Source organism: Salmo trutta, unplaced genomic scaffold, assembly GCF_901001165.1.
Source record: "Salmo trutta unplaced genomic scaffold, fSalTru1.1, whole genome shotgun sequence".
NCBI lineage: Eukaryota > Metazoa > Chordata > Actinopteri > Salmoniformes > Salmonidae > Salmo > Salmo trutta.
In genome coordinates, this window is record NW_021822911.1 from 4,335,375 (window position 1) to 4,352,240 (window position 16,866).

The 16,866-nt window shown below is 45.6% G+C and overlaps 1 protein-coding gene across 1 annotated transcript; it reads right to left on the minus strand.

Moving 5' to 3' along the window:
- Positions 1-12,596: 12,596 nt before the first annotated feature.
- Positions 12,597-13,727, minus strand: LOC115186414 (zinc finger protein 2 homolog; the record flags this gene model as incomplete). Its single annotated transcript, XM_029746051.1, has 1 exon — positions 12,597-13,727. A coding segment is annotated over one exon (1,131 nt), but the record flags the coding sequence as incomplete, so codon positions are not given.
- Between the last annotated feature and the right edge of the window lie 3,139 nt (positions 13,728-16,866).

Below are 16,866 nucleotides of genomic sequence, written 5' to 3' on the forward strand. Positions count from 1 at the left end.
CTTGAAGGAGTTCCCACATATGCTGAGCACTTGTTGGCTGCTTTTCCTTCACTCTGCAGTATGATTCAGGGAGCCGTCAGTTGGACTCATTTCTCAATGTGTCCACCTGACCCGTCAAATAGTAATTCAAGTAATTTGCAATGTCAGGTGGTTTTGGTAATGAATGTCATAATGGGTAGGAATTAAAACATGTCTGCCACTTGTGTTGAATCAAAGTTGTCCATAGATGTTGTCCATCAGCCTTGATTTAGTGATGATAATATCCTTTCTATTTACCTTGGTCACCAGATGTATTCATTTACAATAACTGGTCTAGCTTGGTCACTACATGTATTCATTTACAATAACTGGTCTAGCTTGGTCACTAGATGTATTAATCTACAATAACTGGTCTAGCTTGGTACCTAGATGTATTCATTTACAATAACTTTGCTCATCAGACAGATCTGTCCGCTACCTTTTTGGTTTCATTACGTTGAACCGTTACATTTCTCAGCTCATCAATCCCTGGGGCATCGTTTGACCTCAGTCTGTTTTCTGAATGGGGCCTTGCTTATCAACAATACTCATAAATCATTTCATAAACACACTCTGTGCCCTTTCAGGATCATCCTCACTACACTCTTCCAGCCATCGCACATTCTGAACCTCATCCACAAATGAGTCCTGGCTGAACCTCTTGTAGGGCCTTGGGTAGGTTACTTTAGGATCAGCCTTTGGCATGAGTCCTGACTGAACCTCTTGTAGGGCCTTGGGTAGATTACTTTAGGATCAGCCTTTGGTATATGAGTCCTGGCTGAACCTCTTGTAGGGCCTTGGGTAGGTTACTTTAGGATCAGCCTTTGGTATATGAGTCCTGACTGAACCTCTTGTAGGGCCTTGGGTAGGTTACTTTAGGATCAGTCTTTGGTATATGAGTCCTGGCTGAACCTCTTGTAGGGCCTTGGGTAGGTTACTTTAGGATCTTTGGTATTTGTGTTTTTCTCTTGAGTGTCACCAAGTTCTGATCACCACTGATACAGCTTTTGAATAATGTTCAGCCATGTTGGTAAAAATATGATCAATACAGGTTGATGGTATGGTATCTGACTTAGTGAACATTCTGGTTGGTATTGTCACCTTGGGTTATGATCAATACAGGTTGATGATATGGTATCAGACTTAGTGAACATTCTGGTTGGTATTGTCACCTTGGGTTATGATCAATACAGGTTGATGATGTGGTATCAGACTTAGTGAACATTCTGGTTGGTAGTGTCACCTTGGGTTATGATCAATACAGGTTGATGATATGGTATCAGACTTAGTTAACATTCTGGTTGGTATTATCACCTTGGGTTATGATCAATACAGGTTGATGATATGGTATCAGACTTAGTGAACATTCTGGTTGGTAGTGTCACCTTGGGTTATGATCAATACAGGTTGATGATATGGTATCAGACTTAGTTAACATTCTGGTTGGTATTATCACCTTGGGTTATGATCAATACAGGTTGATGATATGGTATCAGACTTAGTTAACATTCTGGTTGGTATTGTCACCTTGGGTTATGATCAATACAGGTTGATGATGTGGTATCAGACTTAGTGAACATTCTGGTTGGTAGTGTCACCTTGGGTTATGATCAATACAGGTTGATGATATGGTATCAGACTTAGTTAACATTCTGGTTGGTATTGTCACCTTGGGTTATGATCAATACAGGTTGATGATATGGTATCAGACTTAGTTAACATTCTGGTTGGTATTGTCACCTTGGGTTATGATCAATACAGGTTGATGATATGGTATCAGACTTAGTTAACATTCTGGTTGGTATTATCACCTTGGGTTATGATCAATACAGGTTGATGATATGGTATCAGACTTAGTTAACATTCTGGTTGGTAGTGTCACCTTGGGTTATGATCAATACAGGTTGATGATATGGTATCAGACTTAGTTAACATTCTGGTTGGTATTGTCACCTTGGGTTATGTTACCACCATTGGCCACAGAAATAAGCTTTTTCCTCTGTGGACAGTTGGTGGTGGTAAACCAGTCAATATTCAAATCACCCCAAAAATACATATTCCTGTTTTCATCAGATACTTTATCCAACATTTGACAGATTCCTGAACCTGTTTCATTCAGCACTAAAGGTGCTACATGTAGAATGTCTCCCCCATGTGGAAGTTAGGAGAACTGCATCAACTAGTCTGCATTCCAAACTCCCCCCATCACACTTCCTGTAACATGGTGAACTGCATCAACTAGTCTGCATTCCAAACTCCCCCCATCACACTTCCCTGTAACATGGTGAACTGCATTAACTAGTCTGCATTCCAAACTCCCCCATCACACTTCCTGTAACATGGTGAACTGCATCAACTAGTCTGCATTTCAAACTCCCCCATCAAACTTTCCTGTAACATGGTGAACTGCATCAACTAGTCTGCATTCCAAACTCCCCCATCACACTTCCTGTAACATGGTGAACTGCATCAACTAGTCTGCATTCCAAACTCCCCCATCACACTTCCCTGTAACATGGTGAACTGCATCAACTAGTCTGCATTCCAAACTCCCCCCATCACACTTCCTGTAACATGGTGAACTGCATCAACTAGTCTGCATTCCAAACTCCCCCATCACACTTCCCTGTAACATGGTGAACTGCATCAACTAGTCTGCATTCCAAACTCCCCCATCACACTTCCTGTAACATGGTGAACTGCATCAACTAGTCTGCATTCCAAACTCCCCCCATCACACTTCCTGTAACATGGTGAACTGCATCAACTAGTCTGCATTCCAAACTCCCACCATCACACTTCCTGTAACATGGTGAACTGCATCAACTAGTCTGCATTCCAAACTACCCCATCACACTTCCCTGTAACATGGTGAACTGCATCAACTAGTCTGCATTCCAAACTCCCCCATCACACTTCCTGTAACATGGTGAACTGCATCAACTAGTCTGCATTCCAAACTCCCCCCATCACACTTCCTGTAACATGGTGAACTGCATCAACTAGTCTGCATTCCAAACTCCCCCATCACACTTCCTGTAACATGGTGAACTGCATCAACTAGTCTGCATTCCAAACTCCCCCATCACACTTCCCTGTAACATGGTGAACTGCATCAACTAGTCTGCATTCCAAACTCCCCCATCACACTTCCCTGTAACATGGTGAACTGCATCAACTAGTCTGCATTCCAAACTCCTCCATCACACTTCCTGTAACATGGTGAACTGCATCAACTAGTCTGCATTCCAAACTCCCCCATCACACTTCCCTGTAACATGGTGAACTGCATCAACTAGTCTGCATTCCAAACTCCCACCATCACACTTCCTGTAACATGGTGAACTGCATCAACTAGTCTGCATTCCAAACTCCCCCATCACACTTCCTGTAACATGGTGAACTGCATCAACTAGTCTGCATTCCAAACTACCCCATCACACTTCCCTGTAACATGGTGAACTGCATCAACTAGTCTGCATTCCAAACTCCCCCATCACACTTCCTGTAACATGGTGAACTGCATCAACTAGTCTGCATTCCAAACTCCCCCCATCACACTTCCTGTAACATGGTGAACTGCATCAACTAGTCTGCATTCCAAACTCCCCCCATCACACTTCCCTGTAACATGGTGAACTGCATTAACTAGTCTGCATTCCAAACTCCCCCATCACACTTCCTGTAACATGGTGAACTGCATCAACTAGTCTGCATTTCAAACTCCCCCATCAAACTTTCCTGTAACATGGTGAACTGCATCAACTAGTCTGCATTCCAAACTCCCCCATCACACTTCCTGTAACATGGTGAACTGCATCAACTAGTCTGCATTCCAAACTCCCCCATCACACTTCCCTGTAACATGGTGAACTGCATCAACTAGTCTGCATTCCAAACTCCCCCCATCACACTTCCTGTAACATGGTGAACTGCATCAACTAGTCTGCATTCCAAACTCCCCCATCACACTTCCCTGTAACATGGTGAACTGCATCAACTAGTCTGCATTCCAAACTCCCCCATCACACTTCCTGTAACATGGTGAACTGCATCAACTAGTCTGCATTCCAAACTCCCCCCATCACACTTCCTGTAACATGGTGAACTGCATCAACTAGTCTGCATTCCAAACTCCCACCATCACACTTCCTGTAACATGGTGAACTGCATCAACTAGTCTGCATTCCAAACTACCCCATCACACTTCCCTGTAACATGGTGAACTGCATCAACTAGTCTGCATTCCAAACTCCCCCATCACACTTCCTGTAACATGGTGAACTGCATCAACTAGTCTGCATTCCAAACTCCCCCCATCACACTTCCTGTAACATGGTGAACTGCATCAACTAGTCTGCATTCCAAACTCCCCCATCACACTTCCTGTAACATGGTGAACTGCATCAACTAGTCTGCATTCCAAACTCCCCCATCACACTTCCCTGTAACATGGTGAACTGCATCAACTAGTCTGCATTCCAAACTCCCCCATCACACTTCCCTGTAACATGGTGAACTGCATCAACTAGTCTGCATTCCAAACTCCTCCATCACACTTCCTGTAACATGGTGAACTGCATCAACTAGTCTGCATTCCAAACTCCCCCATCACACTTCCCTGTAACATGGTGAACTGCATCAACTAGTCTGCATTCCAAACTCCCACCATCACACTTCCTGTAACATGGTGAACTGCATCAACTAGTCTGCATTCCAAACTCCCCCATCACACTTCCTGTAACATGGTGAACTGCATCAACTAGTCTGCATTCCAAACTACCCCATCACACTTCCCTGTAACATGGTGAACTGCATCAACTAGTCTGCATTCCAAACTCCCCCATCACACTTCCTGTAACATGGTGAACTGCATCAACTAGTCTGCATTCCAAACTACCCCCATCATACTTCCTGTAACATGGTGGACTGCATTAACTAGTCTGCATTCCAAACTCCTCCATCACATTTCCCTGTAACATAGTGAACTGCATCAACTAGTCTGCATTCCAAACTCCCCCATCACACTTCCCTGTAACATGGTGAACTGCATCAACTAGTCTGCATTCCAAACTCCCCCATCACACTTCCTGTAACATGGTGAACTGCATCAACTAGTCTGCATTCCAAACTCCCCCATCACACTTCCTGTAACATGGTGAACTGCATCAACTAGTCTGCATTCCAAACTCCCCCATCACACTTCCTGTAACATGGTGAACTGCATCAACTAGTCTGCATTCCAAACTACCCCCATCACACTTCCTGTAACATGGTGAACTGCATCAACTAGTCTGCATTCCAAACTCCCCCATCACACTTCCCTGTAACATGGTGAACTGCATCAACTAGTCTGCATTCCAAACTCCCCCCATCACACTTCCTGTAACATGGTGAACTGCATCAACTAGTCTGCATTCCAAACTCCCCCCATCACACTTCCTGTAACATGGTGAACTGCATCAACTAGTCTGCATTCCAAACTCCCCCATCACACTTCCTGTAACATGGTGAACTGCATCAACTAGTCTGCATTCCAAACTCCCCCATCACACTTCCCTGTAACATGGTGAACTGCATCAACTAGTCTGCATTCCAAACTCCCCCATCACACTTCCCTGTAACATGGTGAACTGCATCAACTAGTCTGCATTCCAAACTCCTCCATCACATTTCCCTGTAACATGGTGAACTGCATCAACTAGTCTGCATTCCAAACTCCCCCCATCACACTCCCTGTAACATGGTGAACTGCATAAACTAGTCTGCATTCCAAACTCCCCCCATCACACTTCCTGTAACATGGTGAACTACATCAACTAGTCTGCATTCCAAACTCCCACCATCACACTTCCCTGTAACATGGTGAACTGCATCAACTAGTCTGCATTCCAAACTCCCCCATCACACTTCCTGTAACATGGTGAACTGCATCAACTAGTCTGCATTCCAAACTCCTCCATCACACTTCCCTGTAACATGGTGAACTGCATCAACTAGTCTGCATTCCAAACTCCATCACACTTCCTGTAACATGGTGAACTGCATCAACTAGTCTGCATTCCAAACTCCCCCCATCACACTTCCTGTAACATGGTGAACTGCATCAACTAGTCTGCATTCCAAACTCCCCCCATCACACTTCCCTGTAACATGGTGAACTGCATCAACTAGTCTGCATTCCAAACTCCATCACACTTCCTGTAACATGGTGAACTGCATCAACTAGTCTGCATTCCAAACTCCTCCCATCACACTTCCTGTAACATGGTGAACTGCATCAACTAGTCTGCATTCCAAACTCCCCCATCACACTTCCTGTAACATGGTGAACTGCATCAACTAGTCTGCATTCCAAACTCCATCACACTTCCCTGTAACATGGTGAACTGCATCAACTAGTCTGCATTCCAAACTCCCGCATCACACTTCCTGTAACATGGTGAACTGCATCAACTAGTCTGCATTCCAAACTCCCCCCATCACACTTCCTGTAACATGGTGGACTGCATCAACTAGTCTGCATTCCAAACTCCCCATCACACTTCCCTGTAACATGGTGAACTGCATCAACTAGTCTGCATTCCAAACTCCCCCCATCACACTTCCCTGTAACATGGTGAACTGCATCAACTAGTCTGCATTCCAAACTCCCCCCATCACACTTCCTGTAACATGGTGAACTGCATCAACTAGTCTGCATTCCAAACTCCCCCATCACACTTCCCTGTAACATGGTGAACTGCATCAACTAGTCTGCATTCCAAACTCCCCCATCACACTTCCCTGTAACATGGTGAACTGCATCAACTAGTCTGCATTCCAAACTCCTCCATCACACTTCCCTGTAACATGGTGGAGAGGTCAGTGGGGTAGGGACGTCTGAAGGATACCAGATAGCACGGACTATAGTGGAGACTATTTTACTTTCAGTTTCGTCCACCAACTTCAAACAGCGGTAAAAACTACTTTTTTTAAATTGAAAATATATTTTCGATTTAGATGGTACAGTAATTCCGTACGCTATTCAGTACTTGTTTTCTAACATAAACTGAAATTGATTGAAGAGTGTAGATTTCTACATTGGCTGCTTGCCCCAGTCTGCCATTGTTGGTTGAGAAAGAGATGACCGCGGCTTTCACTGACACCGATGGCAGAGAGGGAGGGTTTTCACATCTTCACAACAGAAGACAGTCTAAATAGAGATTTTGACACAAAATAAAATACAAATGTGAAGGAATATTGTGAAATACTATCATTCCACTATTAATGTAGATATTATGGACATTTTATTTAAAACATGTAATTAAATTATCATAGTAGATCATTTAATTTAGACCCAAAATGTATTTGCTATGTGGGCCATCGCCCGGCTATTAAAAGGGACAGGCGACTATTTGAGACTCAGCCTTTAAATTAACTTTTATGGAATGTTAACTTTGATTGTCTTCAATGAAAATGACAGACCTCTCAAACATGGAATACAACGTTGTATGGAACATTATTGTCAAGTGGTCACTAGATGTCTATGGTGCCAAACAGATTTATAGTTGTGTCAAGTGTGTTGATATAACAGAAATAAATGGCAAAATCCCACTCCCGGGCTGTACCAGAACCTGCTGTGATCGGGAGTCCCATAGGGTGGCACACAATTGGTAAAGTGTCGCCTGGGTTAGGGGAGGGTTTGGCCGGGGGGGGCTTTACTACTCTAGCGACTCCTTGTGGTGCCTGGGTTAGGGGAGGGTTTGGCCAGGGGGGGCTTTACTACTCTAGCGACTCCTTGTGGTGCCTGGGTTAGGGGAGGGTTTGGCCGGGGGGGGGGGCTTTACTACTCTAGCGACTCCTTGTGGCGCCTGGGTTAGGGGAGGGTTTGGCCAGGGGGGGCTTTACTACTCTAGTGACTCCTTGTGGTTCCTGGGTTAGGGGAGGGTTTGGCCAGGGGGGGCTTTACTACTCTAGCGACTCCTTGTGGTGCCTGGGTTAGGGGAGGGTTTGGCCAGGGGGGGCTTTACTACTCTAGCGACTCCTTGTGGTTCCTGGGTTAGGGGAGGGTTTGGCCAGGGGGGGCTTTACTACTCTAGCGACTCCTTGTGGTTCCTGGGTTAGGGGAGGGTTTGGCCAGGGGGGGCTTTACTACTCTAGCAACTCCTTGTGGTGCCTGGGTTAGGGGAGGGTTTGGCCAGGGGGGGCTTTACTACTCTAGTGACTCCTTGTGGTGCCTGGGTTAGGGGAGGGTTTGGCCAGGGGGGGCTTTACTACTCTAGCGACTCCTTGTGGTGCCTGGGTTAGGGGAGGGTTTGGCCAGGGGGGGCTTTACTACTCTAGCGACTCCTTGTGGTGCCTGGGTTAGGGGAGCGTTTGGCCAGGGGGGGCTTTACTACTCTAGTGACTCCTTGTGGTGCCTGGGTTAGGGGAGGGTTTGGCCAGGGGGGGCTTTACTACTCTAGCGACTCCTTGTGGTGCCTGGGTTAGGGGAGGGTTTGGCCAGGGGGGGCTTTACTACTCTAGCGACTCCTTGTGGCGCCTGGGTTAGGGGAGGGTTTGGCCAGGGGGGGCTTTACTACTCTAGCGACTCCTTGTGGCGCCTGGGTTAGGGGAGGGTTTGGCCAGGGGGGGCTTTACTACTCTAGCGACTCCTTGTGGTGCCTGGGTTAGGGGAGGGTTTGGCCAGGGGGGGCTTTACTACTACTCTAGCGACTCCTTGTGGTGCCTGGGTTAGGGGAGGGTTTGGCCAGGGGGGGCTTTACTACTCTAGTGACTCCTTGTGGTGCCTGGGTTAGGGGAGGGTTTGGCCAGGGGGGGCTTTACTACTACTCTAGCGACTCCTTGTGGTGCCTGGGTTAGGGGAGCGTTTGGCCGGGGGGGGCTTTACTACTCTAGCGACTCCTTGTGGTGCCTGGGTTAGGGGAGGGTTTGGCCGGGGGGGGCTTTACTACTCTAGTGACTCCTTGTGGTTCCTGGGTTAGGGGAGGGTTTGGCCGGGGGGGGCTTTACTACTCTAGTGACTCCTTGTGGTGCCTGGGTTAGGGGAGGGTTTGGCCAGGGGGGGCTTTACTACTCTAGTGACTCCTTGTGGTTCCTGGGTTAGGGGAGGGTTTGGCCAGGGGGGGCTTTACTACTCTAGTGAATCCTTGTGGTTCCTGGGTTAGGGGAGCGTTTGGCCAGGGGGGGCTTTACTACTCTAGTGACTCCTTGTGGTTCCTGGGTTAGGGGAGGGTTTGGCCAGGGGGGGCTTTACTACTACTCTAGCGACTCCTTGTGGTGCCTGGGTTAGGGGAGGGTTTGGCCAGGGGAGGCTTTACTACTCTAGTGACTCCTTGTGGTGCCTGGGTTAGGGGAGGGTTTGGCCAGGGGGGGCTTTACTACTCTAGTGACTCCTTGTGGTTCCTGGGTTAGGGGAGGGTTTGGCCAGGGGGGGCTTTACTACTCTAGCGACTCCTTGTGGTTCCTGGGTTAGGGGAGGGTTTGGCCGGGGGGGGCTTTACTACTCTAGTGACTCCTTGTGGTGCCTGGGTTAGGGGAGCGTTTGGCCAGGGGGGCTTTACTACTCTAGCGACTCCTTGTGGTGCCTGGGTTAGGGGAGGGTTTGGCCAGGGGGGGGCTTTACTACTCTAGCGACTCCTTGTGGTTCCTGGGTTAGGGGAGCGTTTGGCCAGGGGGGGCGTTACTACTCTAGCGACTCCTTGTGGTTCCTGGGTTAGGGGAGGGTTTGGCCAGGGGGGCTTTACTACTCTAGTGACTCCTTGTGGTGCCTGGGTTAGGGGAGGGTTTGGCCAGGGGGGCTTTACTACTCTAGCGACTCCTTGTGGTTCCTGGGTTAGGGGAGGGTTTGGCCAGGGGGGGCTTTTCTACTCTAGTGACTCCTTGAGGTTCCTGGGTTAGGGGAGGGTTTGGCCAGGGGGGGCTTTACTACTCTAGCGACTCCTTGTGGTGCCTGGGTTAGGGGAGGGTTTGGCCAGGGGGGGCTTTACTACTCTAGCGACTCCTTGTGGTTCCTGGGTTAGGGGAGGGTTTGGCCAGGGGGGGCTTTACTACTCTAGTGACTCCTTGTGGTTCCTGGGTTAGGGGAGGGTTTGGCCAGGGGGGGCTTTACTACTCTAGTGACTCCTTGTGGTGCCTGGGTTAGGGGAGGGTTTGGCCGGGGGGGCTTTACTACTCTAGCGACTCCTTGTGGTGCCTGGGTTAGGGGAGGGTTTGGCCAGGGGGGGCTTTACTACTCTAGTGACTCCTTGTGGCGCCTGGGTTAGGGGAGGGTTTGGCCAGGGGGGGCTTTACTACTCTAGCGACTCCTTGTGGTTCCTGGGTTAGGGGAGGGTTTGGCCAGGGGGGGCTTTACTACTCTAGCGACTCCTTGTGGTGCCTGGGTTAGGGGAGGGTTTGGCCAGGGGGGGCTTTACTACTCTAGTGACTCCTTGTGGTTCCTGGGTTAGGGGAGGGTTTGGCCAGGGGGGGCTTTACTACTCTAGCGACTCCTTGTGGTTCCTGGGTTAGGGGAGGGTTTGGCCAGGGGGGGCTTTACTACTCTAGCGACTCCTTGTGGTTCCTGGGTTAGGGGAGGGTTTGGCCAGGGGGGGCTTTACTACTCTAGTGACTCCTTGTGGTGCCTGGGTTAGGGGAGGGTTTGGCCAGGGGGGGCTTTACTACTCTAGTGACTCCTTGTGGTGCCTGGGTTAGGGGAGGGTTTGGCCAGGGGGGGCTTTACTACTCTAGTGACTCCTTGTGGTGCCTGGGTTAGGGGAGGGTTTGGCCAGGGGGGGCTTTACTACTCTAGTGACTCCTTGTGGTTCCTGGGTTAGGGGAGGGTTTGGCCAGGGGGGGCTTTACTACTCTAGTGACTCCTTGTGGTGCCTGGGTTAGGGGAGGGTTTGGCCAGGGGGGGCTTTACTACTACTCTAGTGACTCCTTGTGGTGCCTGGGTTAGGGGAGGGTTTGGCCAGGGGGGGCTTTACTACTCTAGCGACTCCTTGTGGTGCCTGGGTTAGGGGAGCGTTTGGCCAGGGGGGGCTTTACTACTCTAGCGACTCCTTGTGGTGCCTGGGTTAGGGGAGCGTTTGGCCAGGGGGGGCTTTACTACTCTAGTGACTCGTTGTGGCGCCTGCAGGCTGACCTCGGTCGTCAGGTGAACAGTGTTTTTTCCGACACATTGGTGCAGCTGGCTTCCGGTTTAAGCGGGCAGGTGTTAAGAAGCAGGTGTTAAGAAGCGCGGTTTGTTGGGTCATGTTTCAGAGGACGCATGACTCCACCTCCTGAGCCGTTGGGGAGTTTCAGCGATGAGACAATATAGATATATATTTTTTTACCTTTATTTATCCAGGTTTTTCTCCTTGAGATAACATCTCTTTTCCAAGAGAGATCTGGTCCAATAGCAGCAGGGGGAACAAGGTTTCAGACAAAACAACTTACATTCACGAACACAACATTAAACACAACTATAAACACACATATACAAACATCTTGACTAAAAACAGCTGGCCTAAAAACAATTACACTCTTCTATGATATATACATCGATGACGTATTTAAACTCAACCAACGAAACTAGATCATCAAATTTTTAAATGTTCAGGAGAGAATTCCAGGACCACGGAGCTGAGTAACTAAAACTATTTCTACCATGACCTGTTCTAATTTTTGGTACTGTTAGAAGCAAATGAGAATGGGACCGTAATTGATATTTATTTACCTGAAAAAGAACAGAGATAAAACGGCATTTTACCCAATATGGCCTTATAAATCAGTGTATACCAGTGTTTAAGCCTACGCAATATCACAATATCGAAATTGGGGAGAAAAAACGGGGGTAAAATTATAAAAAATGCTAAAATTGGTTGTTCCCCACCATTTGCAACAATGTCACTGAGCACCATCACTATCTTTCCTTCTCCTGCATGTTAATAATGTTTACATATCTGGCATTACTCATCTCATATGTATATACTGTATTCTATCCTATTCTACTGTATATTAGTCTATGTATTACTCATCTCATATGTATATACTGTATCCTATTCTACTGTATCTGTCTATGTATTACTCATCTCATATGTATATACTGTATTCTATCCTATTCTACTGTATCTTAGTCTATGTATTACTCATCTCATATGTATATACTGTATCCTATTCTACTGTATCTGTCTATGTATTACTCATCTCATATGTATATACTGTATTCTATCCTATTCTACTGTATCTTAGTCTATGTATTACTCATCTCATATGTATATACTGTATTCTATCCTATTCTACTGTATCTTAGTCTATGTATTACTCATCTCATATGTATATACTGTATTCTATACTAACTACTGTATCTTAGTCTATGCAGCTCTGACATCACTCGTCCAAATATTTATATATCCTTAATTCCATTCCTTTAGATTGTGTGTATTGTTAGATATTACTTGTTAGATATTACTGGACTGTTGGAGTTAGAAACACAAGCATTTTGCTACACCCGCAATAACATCTGCTAAACAAGTGTATGTGACAAATAAAATGTGAATTGATGTATATAGGTCTGGTGTTGGAGATCATTCCACACTCTGTGTTCTACTACCCAGGTCTGGTGTTGGAGATCATTCCACACTGTGTGAATCTCCTGCATGTATTTTCTGATGTTTAATCAGACCACTTGAATGAGAGTATCTCTTGTCACATTGATCACAGCTATAAGGCTTCTCTCCTGTGTGTGTTCTCTGGTGCTCTTTAAGGCTTTCTCCCTGAGAAAAGTTTTTCCCACATTGCTCACAGCTATATGACTGCTCTCCTGTGTGTGTTCTCTGGTGTGATACCAGGTTGCTTGACTGAGTAAAACTCTTGCCACACTGATCACAGCTATAAGGCTTCTCTCCTGTGTGTGTTCTGTGGTGTGATACCAGGTTGCTTGAATGAGTAAAACTCTTGCCACATTGATTACAGCTATAAGGTTTCTCTCCTGTGTGCGTTCTCTGGTGTCCTTTAAGGTGTCCTATCCGAGAAAAACTTTTCCCACATTGCTCACAGCTATATGACTGCCCTCCTGTGTGTGTTCTCTGGTGTGATACCAGGTTGATTGACTGAGTAAAACTCTTCCCACATTGATCACAGATATAAGGTTTCTCTCCTGTGTGTGTTCTCTGGTGTCCTTTAAGGTATCCTATCCTGGAAAAGTTTTTCCCACATTGCTCACAGCTATAAGGTTTCTCTCCTGTGTGTGTTCTCTGGTGTGATACCAGGTTTCTTGAATTAGTAAAACTCTTGCCACACTGATCACAGCTATATGGCTGCTCTCCTGTGTGTGTTCTCTGGTGTGATACCAGGTTGGTTGACCGAGTAAAACTCTTGCCACACTGATCACAGCTATATGGCTGCTCTCCTGTGTGTGTTCTCTGGTGTGATACCAGGCTACTTGACTGAGTAAAACTCTTGCCACACTGATCACAGCTATAAGGTTTCTCTCCTGTGTGTGTTCTCTGGTGTGATACCAGGTTGGTTGACTGAGTAAAACTCTTGCCACACTGATCACAGCTGTAAGGCTTCTCTCTTGTGTGTGTTCTCAGGTGTGTTTTCAGATTAATTGATTTAGTAAAACTCTTCCCACATTGATTACAGCTATAAGGTTTCTCTCCTGTGTGGACTCGCTGGTGTATTTTAAGAACTGATGAAGATTTGCAATGTTTCCCACAGTCAGAGCAGCAGTGAGGTTTCTTTCCTGTGGGTATCTGCTGGTGTTTCTTGAGGAGTTCTGATCTGGAGAGACTCTTCTCTGCCTCGTCAGCATCATGATGTTGTTGAGGATCCCCAGAGGATCCACGACTGTCCCGTCTCTCTCCTGTGTGAATGACAAAGTCAGACAGATGGTTAAAGGCCCAGAACAGCAGAAATCCACTATTTATTTGAGGTAAAGGGTGATGCCCAGAGCATACCCATGAAGTTGTACAACAATTGAAGTCAGTTAAATTATTTGGCAATTAAGACAGTCAAGTTAGTAACAATCATATTTTGTCTTGTTTTCACATTAGTAGTAACTAGAAATAAGATATTAAATTTGTTAAAATCCTAAGCAGTGTGCCAGACAACTTTTGGTCTCCAATATAGGCCCCTTTCTGTGTTTGATAAAATTGCGTCACGAGGGCAATGCGCACACAATTTGGTTGCAGAAACTGGTCCCTGCTAATGAGGAAACCACTAGTTATGGATGTAGTATATCTGGTAATGAGGAAACCACTAGTTATGGAAGTAGTATATCTGGTAATGAGGAAACCACTAGTTATGGATGTAGTATATCTGCTAATGAGGAAACCACTAATTATGGATGTAGTATATCTGCTAATGAGGAAACCGATAGTTATGGATGTAGTATATCTGGTAATGAGGAAACCACTAGTTATGGATGTAGTATATCTGGTAATGAGGAAACCACTAGTTATGGATGTAGTATTTATGGTAATGAGGAAACCACTAGTTATGAATGTAGTATATCTGGTAATGAGGAAACCACTAGTTATGGATGTAGTATATCTGGTAATGAGGAAACCACCAGTTATGGATGTAGTATATCTGCTAATGAGGAAACCACTAGTTATGGATGTAGTATATCTGCTAATGAGGAAACCACTAGTTATGGATGTAGTATATCTGGTAATGAGGAAACCACTAGTTATGGATGTAGTATTTATGGTAATGAGGAAACCACTAGTTATGAATGTAGTATATCTGGTAATGAGGAAACCACTAGTTATGGATGTAGTATATCTGGTAATGAGGAAACCACCAGTTATGGATGTAGTATATCTGCTAATGAGGAAACCACTAGTTATGGATGTAGTATATCTGCTAATGAGGAAACCACTAGTTATGGATGTAGTATATCTGCCTGGAGCAAAAATGGTGAGCGAAGATTTTAGTTTTCCACAATGTATTCTGAAAATTACAGCGCAAGATCAGCACAAGATCAGGAGTGCTACTCAAGGAAACTCACATTAAGCTCTGTGTCTATTCACTAATTCACCACCGTGGTGGAAAACTCAGGGGAGTTTTCATAGGCTGACTGCAAAAATAGCCTCCATTTACAGGTTGCTTATAAGTGCATTTCACATTACTTTTGGATTATAATTGTAAGGCTCGCTTGAATCACCTGCTTAATATGTTTGTGTTATTGTCTCAAATCAATTGCTTTATACTTAAAAAAACACTTCAACCAGTAAAATGCTCTTTGGCTAGCTTTAACATCAGCCTGACAGTGAGGGTTTGTACACTAAGTGTTTAACAAATAGGCCCATAGCTTCACCTAACAATAACATAAACCTACTGTAGGACCCATAACTTCACCTAATAAGAACATAGACCTAGGACTATATATTTAATATTTCAGGTGAAACAAGGAAACTAAAATGTATTTGTCATGACATTTCATAACCAGATAATTTTGTGAATAATCCCACAAGGCTACTCTGTAATGTGTTGTCATTCTAAATGTCCAGAATAAAGGAAAATAGCTCTGTGTGTTGTAAAATAGCCTATCCACCAAGGAACAGTTCTCTACACATTATGAGCTAAGTATCTTTGTGTCCAGACAGACTAACGAGACCCTACTGGAAATCAAGTAGACAATAACACATTATAAACATCAATTTGTTAGAGATTTTGGATCCAACGTGGAGCACGGCATCACGGTCTTTACCTGAGTAATGAATGAAGAAGCACTTTGGTTGTTGTTGCATGCATAGAAATGCATGCATACCAGTGGTTGTATCTCTGTAGGACATGCCAGTAGGCTACAGTAGGTTGTAACTCTCTAGGTCATGACAGTAGGTTACAGTAGGTTGGAACTCTCTAGGTCATGCCAGTAGGCTACAGTAGGTTGAATCTCTCTAGGTCATGCCAGTAGGCTACAGTAGGTTGAATCTCTCTAGGTCATGCCAGTAGGTTACAGTAGGTTGTATCTCTCTAGGTCATGCCAGTAGGTTACAGTAGGTTGTATCTCTCTAGGTCATGCCAGTAGGTTACAGTAGGTTGTATCTCTCTAGGTCATGCCAGTAGGCTACAGTAGGTTGTAACTCTAGGTCATGACAGTAGGTTACAGTAGGTTGTAACTCTCTAGGTCATGCCAGTAGGCTACAGTAGGTTGTAACTCTCTAGGTCATGCCAGTTGGTTACAGTAGGTTGTAACTCTCTAGGTCATGCCAGTAGGTTACAGTAGGTTGTACCTCTGTAGGTCATGCCAGTAGGCCACAGTAGGTTGTAGCTCTGTAGGTCATGCCAGTAGGTTACAGTAGGTTGTATTTCTCTAGGTCATGCCAGTAGGTTACAGTAGGTTGTATCTCTCTAGGTCATGCCAGTAGGTTAAAGTAGGTTGTAACTCTCTAGGTCATGCCAGTAAACTACAGTAGGTTGTATCTCTCTAGGTCATGCCAGTAGGCTACAGTAGGTTGTATCTCTCTAGGTCATGCCAGTAGGTTACAGTAGGTTGTATCTCTCTTGGTCATGCCAGTAGGTTACAGTAGATTGTAACTCTCTAGGTCATGCCAGTAGGTTACAGTAGGTTTTATCTCTGTAGGTCATGCCAGTAGGTTACAGTAGGTTGTATCTCTCTAGGTCATGCCAGTAGACCACAGTAGGTTGTATCTCTCTAGGTCATGCCAGTAGGTTACAGTAGGTTGTAGCTCTGTAGGTCATGCCAGTAGGCCACAGTAGGTTGTAGCTCTGTAGGTCATGCCCGTAGGCCACAGTAGGTTGTAACTCTCTAGGTCATGACAGTAGGTTACAGTAGGTTGGAACTCTCTAGGTCATGCCAGTAGGTTACAGTAGGTTGTAACTCTCTAGGTCATGCCAGTAGGCCACAGTAGGTTGTATCTCTCTAGGTCA